The sequence below is a fragment of the Emys orbicularis genome, chromosome 20 (assembly GCF_028017835.1).
Source record: "Emys orbicularis isolate rEmyOrb1 chromosome 20, rEmyOrb1.hap1, whole genome shotgun sequence".
Classification (NCBI taxonomy): domain Eukaryota; kingdom Metazoa; phylum Chordata; order Testudines; family Emydidae; genus Emys; species Emys orbicularis.
Genome location: NC_088702.1, coordinates 14325912 through 14340603, shown reverse-complemented (window position 1 = coordinate 14340603; position 14692 = coordinate 14325912). Strand labels below are relative to the sequence as shown.

General features: G+C 63.1%; 1 protein-coding gene across 1 annotated transcript; it reads left to right on the top strand.

Moving 5' to 3' along the window:
- Positions 1 to 3285: 3285 nt before the first annotated feature.
- On the top strand, positions 3286 to 11401 carry U2AF1L4 (U2 small nuclear RNA auxiliary factor 1 like 4). The gene is made up of 8 exons (XM_065420356.1): positions 3286 to 3289; positions 4134 to 4292; positions 4535 to 4597; positions 4795 to 4862; positions 5641 to 5739; positions 6394 to 6527; positions 9523 to 9618; positions 10993 to 11401. The coding sequence occupies exons 1-8, from the start codon at positions 3286 to 3288 to the stop codon at positions 11075 to 11077; spliced, it is 708 nt and encodes a 235-aa protein (XP_065276428.1). The 3' UTR covers positions 11078 to 11401.
- Positions 11402 to 14692: the final 3291 nt, after the last annotated feature.

The following is a 14692-nucleotide window of genomic DNA, read 5'->3' as shown; positions in this document are numbered from 1 at the left end:
CATGTACCTCAGACACCAACCCCTACCCCCAAACCTCCCTGGGCTGACCCAGGCTGGCCATCCCTAGGCTCCTGCCAGGTCACCTGCTTGTAGTGCCTGATGCTGCCCTGAGACGGGAGATTCCCTGGTGGGAAGGGACTGTTGGTGCAACAAAGCAAGTGGGAACAGAATAGCTGGTACTCTGGCCAGTGGGTGTTTGTGATCTAGTTGGCACAAGCTGTCTCTGCACTGGGACCCTGCAAATCCCGGCTGGTTTGCAGGGCTGAGGGCTTCCCCAGAAATCTCTCTGCTCCATGGGCACCGAATGGCTCCTGGAGGAGGTGGTTAAAGACGCCCCTTGGAAGTTTCCTGAATGAAACCCCAGTAGGGTTTTGCTCTGTCTCTCAGAACAGCCCAGCCCGTTCTGGTTCTAAAATCCTGTTTTCTTCTCTCTGCTTCAAAAACCAGGCTCCTCTGAGCCCTCACACCTGTTCTCGCCCCCCTAGACTAACACCCCCCAACCTTTACAGAGCTCTCCCTGGCTTCTCTTTGCACCCAGCTGGGCACTGCAGACAGAGTGTTATCGCCACCTGCTGGCAAAACCCAACCATTGCTGCACCCTCACAGGTACCCATCTCCTAATTTGTTAGTCTCTAAGGTGCCCCAAGTACCCCTGTTCTTTTTGCGGATACAGACTAACACGGTTGCTACTCTGAAACATCTCCCCGAACATGTCCTCAGCTCCCCCTCAGACCTGCCCTCCTGTGACCCCCCCCCCCCAGCTCCACACACCATCCTTCCCCACAAATCCCTCTTCTGCATTCCCTGCCAGCCCCCAGCCAGCCCCAGAGCCCAGCGCTCACAGCTGGCCCCCAGCCCACTCTGTGAGAGCCTTGGCTGGGGTCAGGCTGGGGGGTGCAGTGAGACCCTGTCTGCAACAGGCCTCAATGTTCCTGTGACTCAACATCGCCCCACATCCCCTGTCAATGGCACAGGATTAGAGCAGGACTCCAGCCCCTGAAATGAGTGGAGACGGTGCTCAGTCAGGCTTTTGGGGGCACTGGCAGAGTTGTGGGGGAACCCAGGGCTGGACAGCAGAGGGCTGTGGGTCAGGATTGAGGGCCTCCAGCAAAGCTGGGGGTGGGGGATGGAGCCCAGGACTGGGATAGCAGTGGACTGTGGGTCTGGAGTGAGGGGCACCAACAGAGCTGGTGGGGGGAGGAGTCCAGGGCTGGGATAGCCGGGGCTGCAGACCAGGATTGAGAGGCACCAGCAGAGCTGCTGGGTGTGGAGCAGAGGGCTAGGATAGCAGGGGGCTATCACCACATGTGATGTAAACTTACCCTTTTACTACAGTCGAACCTCAGGGTTACAAACTGAGCAGTCAACCACACACCTCAGGGGGAACCAGCAATATGCAACCGGCAGCAGTAGAGACCAAAAAAAAAAAAGCCAATCCAGTGCAGTGCTGTGTTAAACTACTAAAAATAAAGGGCAAGTTTAAAAAAAGACTTGACAGGGTAAGGAAACTGCCTGTGCTTGTTTCATTTCAATGAAGATGGTTACTTCTGCATAGTAAAGTTTCAGAGCTGCATTAGGCCAATGTTCAGTTGTAAACTTTTGAAAGAACCAGAGTTATGAACCCCTCCTCCTCCCTTCCGTAACTCTGCAGTTCTGCTGTATGTGTGTAACCCACACACCTCCTGGGTGTGGTGCTCTGTCCTATCTAGTGGCACTGACACCACTTAGCACAGTGGTTCTCAAGCTTTTGTACTGGTGACCCCTTTCACACAGCAAGCCTCTGAGTGCGACCTCCCCTTATAAATTAAAAACACATTTTTATATATTTAACATTATTATAAATGCTGGATGCAAAGTGCATGCATGTAATAACCTCATGACCCCCTGAGGGGTCCTGATCCCCAATTTGGGAACTGCTGACTTACAGAGAGAGAGAGAGAGAGATAAAATGAGTTTGCTCTACAGCCTTAGCTAAGAGCCAGCTGGCTGTTAGCTCATGCATAGAGGCTCATACACTAGGCTCCAGGTTCAATCCTGCCCAATAACAACCAGGGTCTGTTGGTGTTACACACATAGGTATGCACAGCACATTTCATTAGGGTGTGCACCCAGGGAATTTTATTTATTTATTTATTTTAAGGCGAACTTCATAAAGGTTGGGGTGCGGGAGGGGGTGCTGTGTGCAGGAAGGTGCTCAGGGCAAGGGATTGGGGCAGAGGAGAGGTGCGGGGTGTATGAGGGGGTCAGGGAAGGGGGTTGGGGTGCAGGAGTGATGCGGAATGCAGAAGGGGGCTCAGGGCAGGGGGTTAGGGTGCAGGAGGGATGCGGAATGCAGGAGGGGGCTCAGGGTAGGGAGTTGGGGTGTGAGGTGCAGGCAGGGGTCTTAGGGCAGGGGGTTGGGGTACAGGAGGGGTGTGGGATGTGATAAGGGGCTCAGGGCAGGGAGTTGGGGTGCAGGGTGCAGCAGGGGGCTCAGGGCAGGGAGTTGGGGTGCAGGAGGGGTGTGGGGTGTAAGGGGCTCAGGGCAGGGAGTTGGAGTGCATGGGGGTGCAGGGTGCAGTGGGGGCTCAGGGCAGGGAGTTGGGGTGCAGGAGAGTGCGAGGTGCAAGCAGGGGGCTCAGGGCAGGGAGTTGGGGTGCAGGAGGAGTGCAGGGTGCAGGAAGGGGGCTCAAGGCAGGAGGTTGGGGTTCAGCAGGGGTACGGGGTGCAGGCAGGGGGCTCAGGGCAGGGGGTTGGGTGGCGGGGTGCAGGAGGGGTTCGGGCTCTGGCCCGGCGCCGCTACCTAAAGCGGCTCGGGGTGGCAGCAGTGCACTTCCTGGTTGCCTGCCCTGGCCCCACGCCGCGCCGCTCACCACATCCCTGCGCGGCCCCTGGGGGCGGGGGTACAGGGCTCCGTGCGCTGCCCTTGCCATGGCCTCCAGGTACCTCCCCCGAAGCTCCCATTGGCTGCGGTTCCCCGTTCCCGGCCAATGGGCGCTGCAGGGTGCAGTGCCTGGAGCAACGCAAGGAGCCCTCTGCCCCCCCGGGACGTGGTGCCATGCCAGCCGCTTCTGAGAGTGGCGCGGGACCTGCGGCACCACGGGGGGCAAATCCCGCGGGCCGGATCCAAAGCCCCGAGGGGCCGGATCCAGCCCACGGGCATTAGGGTGTGCCTGGGCACACCCCGTGTGCACGCCTATGGTTACACATGTTCTCAGGAGAGCTGCACATCCAGACTCAGCGTTGTCTCCCTCACCTTCCTGACATTACAGTGGGGATCATATGCGCCAACTTCTGCTCCCGCCGATGGGTGCGCGACCACCCTCTGGCCCTGCCCCCACTCCATCCCCTCCCTGCCCCTATTCCAACTCCTTCCCCAAATCCCCACCTCCTTCCCTGAGCGTGCCACGTTCCCGCTCCTCCCCCTCCCTCCCAGCATGCTGCCAAACAGCAGAGGAGTGGGGACGTGGTGCATGGGGAGGGGGAGCTTGGCTGCCAGTGGGTGCAGAGCACCCACTAAATTTTCCCTGTGGGTGCTCCGGGCATGGAGTCGGCGCCTATGGCGGGGATGTTCCCGGGCCCAGGGTGCGCTACCCATAGCGGTGTGAGGACCCAGACGCATGGGCTGCAACAAAAACATTTTCAGATTGCTTAAAATACTGCGACGGTGTGTCTCAGCCAGGGCGCTGGAACCGGGGGGGTCAGAAGGGCCACGCTCCCCCCCCCCCCCCCCCCACGCTTGTTACCAAAAGAAACACGCCTTAGGGGCGGGCGACTGGACTGCCCAGGGCGCCATGGTTGGGAGGCGCCCTGCACAGCGCAGCCCTGAGCAGCGGTTGCTGTGACGTGCTGGCCTGGGAGAGGGGAAATTAAAAAAAAAACTGCTTGCATTCTATTTTTGCAAACCCGGCAGGTGCCCTGCACCCCTGTGCTGGGGCTTTGCCCCGTGCCACCCTCTGGCAGTGCCTCCTCCCTGGGCTGAACCCCTGGGTCCTGTTCCCCCCTCCCCCACCCCTGCCTCCAGCTGCTTCACCCCACATCCAGTTTCCACCCCAGACCCAGCCACCCCCCCCCCACTCCAAGTAAGGGCAGAGCGAGGGCAGCGGCTTCAGCAGGTGTTACTGAGCATGCTCGGTCCGGGTGCGCATGTTCAGTACAAGCCAAGCCGCCCAGTCTGTGGAGGGGGGTCTATTGGGGTGGGGACTACAACTCCCAGCGTGCCCCGGGGCGGGTGGAAGAGGGAAGATGGCCGAATACCTGGCCTCCATCTTCGGCACCGAGAAAGACAAATGAGTGGGGGGAGGGGGGCAAAGGTCAGATGACCAGGACTCCTGGGTTCTCTCCCTGGCTCGGGGGTTGGGAGTCAGGACTCCTGGGTTCTCTCCCTGGCTCGGGGAGGCGGGGGCTGGGAGTCAGGACTCCTGGGTTCTCTCCCTGGGTTGGGAGTCAGGACCCATGGGTCCCAGGCACTCTGGGGGTTGCTGGCACTGCCAGCCCCTTGCTCACTAAACGTCTCTGGCCCTTTTCCAGGGTTAACTGCTCTTTTTACTTTAAGATCGGGGCTTGTCGGCACGGAGACAGGTGTTCCCGCCTCCACAACAGACCCACCTTCAGCCAGGTGAGCCTTGCAATGGGGCTCCGGGGCGCAGCGTCTGGGGATCAGGATTCAGCCACCTCTGGGGCGGGGCAGGCGGGGAACAGCCACACATAACGCCACATGGGGACCGCTCACCTGGCGCTGGGACGCAGCCACCTTCGGGCGGGGGGCAGCTGGGGAACACGGACACCTCACTGTGTCTGCATCTCCGTTTGTAGACCATCGTGCTGCTGAACCTGTATCGGAACCCCCCAGAACACGGCCCAGTCGGCAGACGGCTCGCACTGTGAGTACCCGCTACCCCCTCCTGGCCCAGCTGCATGGGACACTGTCTGGGGAAGTGCACAGCCTCCCAGCCCTTAACGCCCTGCTCAGGTCTCCGTCCATGCTCCTGGGCACTGCCTTGTTTGTGAGGAAGCTCGTGGTCTCTGGAGACTCCCCTCACTCCTGGTGACAGGAGGCACAGGGGGTACCGCATGCAGCTTGCCCATTGTCCGACAGCAGTGAGTCCGTGTCTCTCTCCTCCGGGTCATGTCAGCGATGTGGAAGTGCAGGAGCATTACGACAATTTCTTTGAGGTGAGTCACTGAAAGCAAGCTAGGATAGAACCCAGGAGTCCTGGTTCCCAGGTCCCCCCACTCCACAACCACAAAACTCCCCTCCCCTCCCAGAGCTGGGAATAGAAGCCAGAAATAGTGACTGCATCTCACATCAGGCAAGCCATCCTTACGTGGTATCACTGTGCGGCTGTTCCCCAGCTGCCCTGCCCCAGAGGTGGCTGCATCCCAGGACCAGGCGAGCTGTCCCTGTGCAGCGTTATGTGTGGCTGTTCCCCATCTGCCCTGCCCCAGAGGTGGCTGCATCCCAGGGCCAGGCGAGCCATCCCTGTGCAGCATTATGTGTGACTTTTCCCCAGCTGCCCTGCCCCAGAGGTGGCTGCATCCCAGGGCCAGGCGAGCCATCCCTGTGCAGCATTATGTGTGGCGGTTCCCCAGCTGCCCATGGCCAGGCGAGCCGTCTCTGTGTGTATTCACCCCATGAAGCTCATTCTGTCCCTGCGCCAGGAGGTCTTCACGGAGCTGGAGGAGAAGTATGGGGAGATCGAGGAGATGAACGTTTGTGACAACCTTGGGGACCACCTGGTCGGCAACGTCTATGTCAAGGTAACCCCCAGCTCCCCCCTCTGCCTCCCCAAGCCAGCCAGTACCCACCCTGGGGCCGGATCGGGGCCAGCGCCCCACAGAGGGGAAAGGCCCTGTGCCCCATTCCTCCCGCCCACCCCCGGAGCCAGCCAGTACCCGCCCTGGGGCCAGATTGGGGCCAACGCCCCCTAGAGGGGAAAGGCCCTGTGCCCCATTCCTCCCACCCCCCCGAGCCAGCCAGTACCTGCCCTGGGGCCGGATCGGGGCCAGCGCCCCATAGAGGGGAAAGGCCCTGTGCCCCATTCCTCCTCCCCCCCCCCCCCCCGAGCCAGGCAGTACCTGCCCTGGGGCCAGATTGGGGCCAACACCCCCTAGAGGGGAAAGGCCCTGTGCCCCATTCCTCCCACCCCCCCGAGCCAGCCAGTACCTGCCCTGGGGCCAGATTGGGGCCAATGCCCCCTAGAGGGGAAAGGCCCTGTGCCCCATTCCTCCCACCCCCCTGAGCCAGCCAGTTCCCGCCCTGGGGCCAGATTGGGGCCAACGCCACCTAGAGCGGAAAAAGGCCCTGTGCCCCATTTCCCCCCCCTCCTCCGAGCCAGCCAGTACCCACCCTGGGGGCAGATTGGGGCCAGCGCCCCCTAGAGGCAGGCCCTTTTGACTCTCGTCCCTCCCCAGTTCCGGCGGGAGGAGGACGCCGAGCGGGCCGTGGGGGAGCTGAACAATCGCTGGTTCAATGGCCAGGCCGTGCGGGCCGAGCTGTCCCCAGTCACCGACTTCCGTGAGTCCTGCTGCCGCCAGTACGAGATGGGGTAAGTGACTGGGCACAGGAATGGCACCTCTGGGACTCTGCCCTTGTTAACCCCTCGGGGATCCTCCTTTCTGGCCGGTACCCGCTGGGCGCCCTGGCCCCATAATCCCTCGGGATCACCTCTCCCCAGGAAGGTACCTGCCGGTCACCCCAGCCCTCTAACTCCTCAGGGACCCCCCTCTCCCCAGGCCAGTACCCACCAGGCTCCCCGGTCCTCTTAACCCCTCGGGGACCTCCCCTCCCCAGCAAGTATCCATTGGGCACCTGGGCCCCATTAACCCTTGGCAGTGTTCCCTCGCATTTTTCCCACCCATGTGCGGAATGAATTTTGTGACACATCACCTCCATGTTGGTGCACCTGTTCGGAGTGCGGGACGGGGCTCAGGGCTGGGGCCGAGGGATTCGGAGTGCGGGAGGGGGGCTCGGGGCTGGGGCCGAGGGATTCGGAGTGCGGGAGGGGGGCTCGGGCCGAGGGATTCGGAGTGCGGGAGGGGGGCTCGGGGCTCAGGGCTGGGGCCGAGGGATTCGGAGTGCGGGAGGGGGGCTCGGGGCTGGGGCCGAGGGATTCGGAGTGCGGGAGGGGGGCTCGGGGCTGGGGCCGAGGGATTCGGAGTGCGGGAGGGGGGCTCGGGGCTCAGGGCTGGGGCCGAGGGATTCGGAGTGCGGGAGGGGAGCTCGGGGCTGGGGCCGAGGGATTCGGAGTGAGGGAGGGGGCTCGGGGCTGGGGCCGAGGGATTCGGAGTGAGGGAGGGGGCTCGGGGCTGGGGCCGAGGGATTCGGAGTGAGGGAGGGGGCTCGGGGCTGGGGCCGAGGGATTCGGAGTGAGGGAGGGGGCTCGGGGCTGGGGCCGAGGGATTCGGAGTGAGGGAGGGGGCTCGGGGCTGGGGCCGAGGGATTCGGAGTGAGGGAGGGGGCTCGGGGCTGGGGCCGAGGGATTCGGAGTGAGGGAGGGGGCTCGGGGCTCGAGGCTGGGGCCGAGGGATTCGGAGTGCGGGAGGGGGGCTCGGGGCTGGGGCCGAGGGATTCGGAGTGCAGGAGTGGGTGAGGGCTCGGGGCTGGGGCCGAGGGATTCGGAGTGCGGGAGTGGGTGAGGGCTCGGGGCTGGGGCCGAGGGATTTGGAGTGCGGGAGGGGGTGAGGGGCTGGGGCCGAGGGATTCGGAGTGCGGGAGGGGGTGAGGGGCTGGGGCCGAGGGATTCGGAGTGCGGGAAGGGGTGAGGGGCTGGGGCCGAGGGATTCGGAGTGCGGGAGGGGGGCTCGGGGCTGGGGCCGAGGGATTCGGAGTGCAGGAGTGGGTGAGGGCTCGGGGCTGGGGCCGAGGGATTCGGAGTGCGGGAGTGGGTGAGGGCTCGGGGCTGGGGCCGAGGGATTCGGAGTGCGGGAGTGGGTGAGGGCTCGGGGCTGGGGCCGAGGGATTCGGAGTGCGGGAGGGGGGCTCGGGGCTCAGGGCTGGGGCCGAGGGATTCGGAGTGCGGGAGGGGGTGAGGGGCTGGGGCCGAGGGATTCGGAGTGCGGGAGGGGGTGAGGGGCTGGGGCCGAGGGATTCGGAGTGCGGGAGGGGGTGAGGGGCTGGGGCCAAGGGATTCGGAGTGCGGGAAGGGGTGAGGGGCTGGGGCCGAGGGATTCGGAGTGCGGGAGGGGGGCTCGGGGCTGGGGCCGAGGGATTCGGAGTGCGGGAGGGGGGCTCGGGGCTGGGGCCGAGGGATTCGGAGTGCAGGAGTGGGTGAGGGCTCGGGGCTGGGGCCGAGGGATTCGGAGTGCGGGAGTGGGTGAGGGCTCGGGGCTGGGGCCGAGGGATTCGGAGTGCGGGAGGGGGGTGAGGGGCTGGGGCTGAGGGATTCGGAGTGCGGGAGGGGGTGAGGGGCTGGGGCTGAGGGATTCGGAGTGCAGGAGGGGGCTCTGGGCTGGGGTCGAGGGTTGGGATGTGGGGGGGTGAGGGCTCCGGCTGGGGGTGTGGGCTCTGGGGTGGAGCTGGAGATGAGGGCTTTGGGGTGCACTGGGGCTACAGTGGGGAGAGAGGACTCACCCCATCTCTCTCTCCCAGCAGCAGCACCTGGGCTGGGGGGGAGAGGCGCCTCTCCCCCAGCCACAGCAGGTCCAGGCCGGCCAGGGCCGGGGCGCCTGTCCCCCAGCCTCGGCAGGTTAGGGGCTGGGTTGGGCCAAGGGTGGGTCACCTGTCCCCCGGCCGCGGCAGGTTAGGGGCTGGGTTGGGCCAAGGGTGGGTCACCTGTCCCCCAGCTGTGGCAGGTTCGGGACTGGGTCGGGGCCGGGGAAGGCGCCTGTCCCCTGGCTGCGGCAGGTTCGGGGCTGGGCTGGGGGAGTGGCGCCTGTCAACTGCGGCAGGTTCAGGGCTGGTTCGGGGCCGGGGCGGGCAGGTTCAGGACTGGGCTTTGGGGAGAGGTGCCGTGGCAGGACTGGGCTTTGGGGAGAGGTGCCGTGGTAGGTCTCGGCTTTGGGGAGAGGTGCCGTGGCAGGACTGGGCCGGGGGAGAGGTGCCGTGGCAGGACTGGGCTGGGGGAGGGATGCCGTGGCAGGACTGGGCCCAGGGAGGGGCGGGCAGGTTCAGGACTGGGCCGGGGGAGGGGTGCCGTGGCAGGTCTGGGCCAGGGGAGGGGTGCCATGGCCGGGGTGGGCTTTGGGGAGGGGTGCCGTGGCAGGGTTGGGCCTTGGGGAGGGGTGCCGTAGCAGGTCAGGGCCGGGGGAGGGGTGCCGTGGCCGGGGTGGGCTTTGGGGAGGGGTGCCGTGGCAGGGCCAGGCATTGGGAAGAGGCATCTCTCCCCACCACAGCCCTAAGCGCCTGCGCAGTGCTTAATAGCCAGCTTTGCGGCCGCGCAGCTTCGAGGGAACGTGGAGTCTCAGGGATTCCTCTCCCCCGGCAGGCACCTGCCAGGTGCCCTGGTCCCGTTAACCCTTCAGGGTCAGTGCCCCCTGGCCAGCACCAGCTGCCACGAGGTGCCCCCATTGCCAGCTTTCACCCCCTTGCTCTCTGCCCCCCAGAGAGTGCACACGCGGCGGGTTCTGCAACTTCATGCACCTGCGGCCCATATCCCGGGAGCTGCGCCGGCAGCTCTACGGGCAGAGCCAGCGCGGGCGGTGAGTGGGGGCAGGGGGCCTGGGCCCCTGGGGGGTGACTGGAGGGCGGGGGCAGCTGCTCTTCCAGAGCGGGGGGCGCAGGGGTCCTGCGGGGGCAGGGTAAGGAAGTCCCTGGGCTGTACAAATGAGGTTGGGGGGTGCTGGGGCAGAATGGGTAGCAGGGGTCAGGGGTGCTGGGTGAATGATGACGGGGGCGGGGAGGTATAGGGGCTGGGGGCAGTGCCCCCCAGGGGGAGCTCAGGAGGGACTGGGGGGTGACACAGCACCCCTGGGGGGCCGGGGGAGCTCTAGGGGCCGGGGGGTGACGCAGCGCCCCCTGGGGGCCCAGGGGAGCTCTAGGGGCCGGGGGAGCTCTCGGGGCCGGGGGGTGATGCAGCGCCCCCTGGGGGGTGACGCGGGGAGCTCTAGAGGCCGGGGGGTGACGCAGCGCCCCCGGGGGAGCTCTAGGGGCTGGGGGGTGACGCAGCGCCCCCTGGGGGGCTGGGGGAGCTCTAGGGGCTGGGGGGTGATGCAGCGCCCCTGGGGGGCCGGGGGAGCTCTCGGAGCTGGGGGGTGACGCGGGGAGCTCTAGGGGCTGGGGGGCGGCGCAGCGCCCCCTGGGGGGCTGGGGGAGCTCTAGAGGCCGGGGGGGGTGGCGCAGCGCCCCCTGGGGGGCCGGGGGAGCTCTAGAGGCCGGGGGGTGGCGCAGCGCCCCTGGGGGGCCAGGGGAGCTCTAGGGGCCAGGGGGTGACACAGTGCCCCCAGGGGAGCTCTAGGGGCCAGGGGGTGACGCAGCGCCCCCTGGGGGGCTGGGGAAGCTCTAGAGGCCGGGGGGTGGCGCAGCGCCCCCTGGGGGGCTAGGGAAGCTCTAGGGGCTGGGGGGCGGCGCAGCGCCCCCTGGGGGGCCGGGGGAGCTCTAGAGGCCAGGGGGTGGCGCAGCGCCCCCTGGGGGGCTAGGGAAGCTCTAGAGGCCGGGGGGTGACGCAGCGCCCCTGGGGGGCCGGGGGAGCTCTAGGTGCCAGGGGGTGACGCAGCGCCCCCTGGGGGGCTAGGGAAGCTCTGGAGGCCGGGGGGTGACGCAGCGCCCCTGGGGGGCCAGGGGAGCTCTAGGGGCCAGGGGGTGACGCAGCGCCCCCAGGGGAGCTCTAGGGGCCAGGGGGTGACGCAGCGCCCCCTGGGGGGCCGGGGGAGCTCTAGGGGCCAGGGGGTGATGCAGCGCCCCCAGGGGAGCTCTAGGGGCCAGGGGGTGACGCAGCGCCCCCTGGGGGGTGACACGGGAAGCTCTAGGGGCCGGGGGGTGACGCAGCGCCCCCGGGGGAGCTCTAGGGGCCGGGGGGTGACGCAGCGCCCCCTGGGGGCCAGCCATGGCCAAGCTGACTCTGTTCTCTCTCCCAGGGCCCCGTCCTTCTCGCGTTCCCACAACCGGCCCCGTGGCAAGAAACGCCAGAGCTCGCCCGACCATCGCTATGGATGCTTCTGACCCCTCCCCGGGCTCCTTGCCTCACCTAGCCCCCCCCAGCCACCAGGTCACCTGACCTGCCATAGACCCAGCGGAAGTGCGGCTGCTGGAGTCCCCACGGTGGGCGGGTTTGGGGATCCCTAAGGCCCCTCTCTATTTACATTCTGCTAGTCTAACCCTGCGTAGCCCATGAGTGTTTTGGGGGGGCCTCTCCCCGGCTGTGGAGTCGGTAGGACCCAGGCATCCGGGGAGGACTACTCAGGGAGTGATGGTCTGAACTTTGTCCCTCCCCCTGTGTGGGATGTAATGATGAGAGCTGGAATAAACTAGACATGATCCACCCCACCCCGTCTCATTCACTCTGGGTGCAGCATGGACTAGGGATTACATCGATTGGCAGCAGGAGGCGCCGTGCCATGGGGAGCGGGGCAGGGGACCAGTAGGGGGTGCTGTGCTGCAGGGAGCAGGGTTGGGTCACTGTGCTGCGGGGTTGGAGGCATGGCAGGGGTGCTGTGCTGCGGGGAGTGGGGTGGGGGGCTGTGCCATGGGGTGGGGGAATGTCCGGGGTGCCATGCTGCAGGGCAGCGGCGTGGGGGGCACCGTGCTGCGGGGAGCTAGTCAGGGGGCTTGGCAGAGGGCACGTGCTGTGGGGTGGGGGGTATAGCAGGGGGCATGCTGTGCTGCAGGGAGTGGGGTTGGGGGCTTGGCAGGCTGTGCCGTGCTGCGGGGAGTGGGGTGGGGGAATGTCAGGGGCGCCATGCTGCAGGGCAACGGCGTGGGGGGCACCGTGCTGCGGGGAGCTGGTCAGGGGGCTTGGCAGAGGGCACGTGCTGTGGGGTGGGGGGGTATAGCGGGGGCATGCTGTGCTGCAGGGAGTGAGGGGGGGCGCTGTGCTGCAGGGCAGGGGGCACTGTGCTCCGGGGAGTGGGGTGGGGGGGCACTGTGCTGGGGGGGGGAGCCATAGCACACAGCAGGGCAGGGGGTGCCGTGTTGCAGGAGCGCAGGGGGGGAACTGAGTCGTGGTTTGCATTTGTCCTGTTGAGTTCCGGTCCCAAAATGAGGTTCGTTCCTGTCAAATGTGTTGTCTTGCAGCTACGTCCGACCTTCCCGCCGAACCTGGCGCTTCCTTTGGCTAAGCAGGATGCTGCCCATCTCCGTGCCCGGTTATTTACCCAGCTGTAGAGCGGCACAACCAGTGAATCAGCGTCTGAATTTTGACCTTTTTAACGATGTTAGAAAACCGGGCCAGCTGCGTCCTTGCTTTTTACGCTGGGCTCGTGTTACGCTGCCAAGTTACTCCTGGGGGAATTCTGCGCTACTGCCTGTGCTCATAATTAACGAGTCCTGCAGATTTTTAATTTTTTGAGCAGAAAAAAGCTTCTGCTGAAATGTTGCTGCAGTTCTGACTTTTGCCCACCAGAGGCCACTGTGGCGCCAGGACAAAGCTGCAGCTCCCCACCAGTGAAGGAAGAGTAAGCGCCTGCCTTCTTCACAGTGCCTGTCAGGCCAGGAGACGGGCTATGGGGAGACAGACAGCGTAGGGTGCTGGGGGGTCAGACAGGGGCTCAAAGGGGCTAATGGGGAGGACAGATTGGGGCAGGAGCTCAATGGGAATGGAGGCGCAGGGCCATGCGGGGGAGGGAGGTGCAGAGACACATGGTGATGAGGGAGGGGTGCAGAGCTACATAGGGACGGGAGTGGCTGGGTGGGGGGACAGAGACACAGGGATGGGGGAGGGAGTACAAAGCCACATAGGGACAGTGGGAGGGGGTGCAGGGCCACTTGGGGATGGGGGTAGTGGGTGTCTGAGTGGGGGTGGAGGGACACAGGGGCAGATGTGCCTGACTGAATAGGAGAGGCTCAGGGTCAGCCAGGGTCTGTCTGGGGGAAGCTCCCTAACAGTCCCTCCCTCCACCCCCCCAAAAAACCCAAGTTCACAAGCAGGCTTCTTCCCAGCAATTTACTTCCCTCTCCCTCAGCTCCTCTGTTACCCCTGACTCCCCCAAGCCTTTACACTGTGTCAGAGGGAGCCGGGAAATACGGTTCTGTATTGTAGTTTAAATGAATTATTACTCAGAGTTCTGTATTAATATGCCTAGTAAGGAATCTATTTGTCAAAAAACATTACAGACAACAAAAAAGATTCAAGTATTGTTACAGACATACTTGTTGACAGGTATTTTGAAATAAATGACCAAAAATAATTGAAACTGGTGTGATTATATTGTTATGCAGAATTTTATATGCAGAATTTTAAAATATTGTGTGCAGACTTTTTAATTTTTTGGTGCCAAATCCCCCCAGGAGTAGCAAGGGCAGTTCCAGGCACAAACACGATATTTTCCAAGGGTTTCTTCTTTCTTCAAGAAAACACCCTTCAATAGGCTGGAGTCAGACGTGAATCAAAACCTTTGGCCTTTAAAAAGATCTGCTGCAGTAAGTGTGAACTGCACGTAGTGACTGTGGGCACAGTGAGCCGGGTTTGGGGGTCTAACGAGGCGGGTAATTATAAACCTTCGCTCTTAACTAGTGCTTCCCAGCCGCGGATCTCCAAACTTGTCACAAAGCTGGTCTGCTACAACAGCAGGGTGGGTGTTTAACTGTCACGCTGTCCAGAGTGGCTCCCACACACAGAGCAGATACACCCAGACTGGTGGTGTGGTCTGTAATTAGATTTCCCTGAGCCAGTAACAGTTGAGAATGCCTGGACCGCGGCACCTGTGTCACCATAGAGTCCCAGACAGTCCCCTTGGGCTCTCCAGTCCATCTCGCCACCCAGACAAGCTGGACTTAGTGATCACTGACACGTTCAGGTCGCGTCCAGTCCCAAGAGAACACGCACCCCAGATCCATGGGAGCCTAGAGCAGAGGTCCGCAACCTTTCAGAAGTGGTGTGCCGAGTCTTCATTTATTCACTCTAATTTTAAGTTTCGCGTGCCAGTAATACATTTTAACGTTTTTAGAAGGTCTCTTTCTATAAGTCTATAATATATAACTAAACTATTATTGTATGTAAAGTAAATAAGGTTTTTAAAATATTTAAGAAGCTTCATTTAAAATTAAATTAAAATGCAGAGCCCCCTGGACCGGTGGCCAGGACATGGGCAGTGTGACTGCCACTGAAAATCAGCTTTTGTGCCGCCTTTGGCACGCGTGCCATAGGTTGCTTACCCGTGGCCTAGAGCAACGGTTTTCAGCCTGTGGGCCGCGGACCCCATGTGGGCCGCAGACTCTCCAAAGGGGGCCGCACCGCCATTCAAACTTTTTTAGGGGTCTGGAGATGAAAAAAAGGTTGAAAACAACTGGCCTAGATCTTCCCCCAAAGACGATGCCTGTAGTTTATTAGGTTTCAGAGTAGCAGCCGTGTTAGTCTGTATCCGCAAAAAGAACAGGAGTACTTGTGGCACCTTAGAGACTAACAAATTTATTAGAGCATAAGCTTTCGTGGGCTACAACCCACTTCTTCGGATGCATATAGAGTGAAACATATATTGAGGAGATATATATACACACATACAGAGAGCATGAACAGGTGGGAGCTGTCTTACCAACTCTGAGAGGCCAATTAAGTAAGAGAAAAAAAACTTTTGAAGTGATAATCAAGATAGCCCAGTACAGACAGTTTGATAAGAAGCA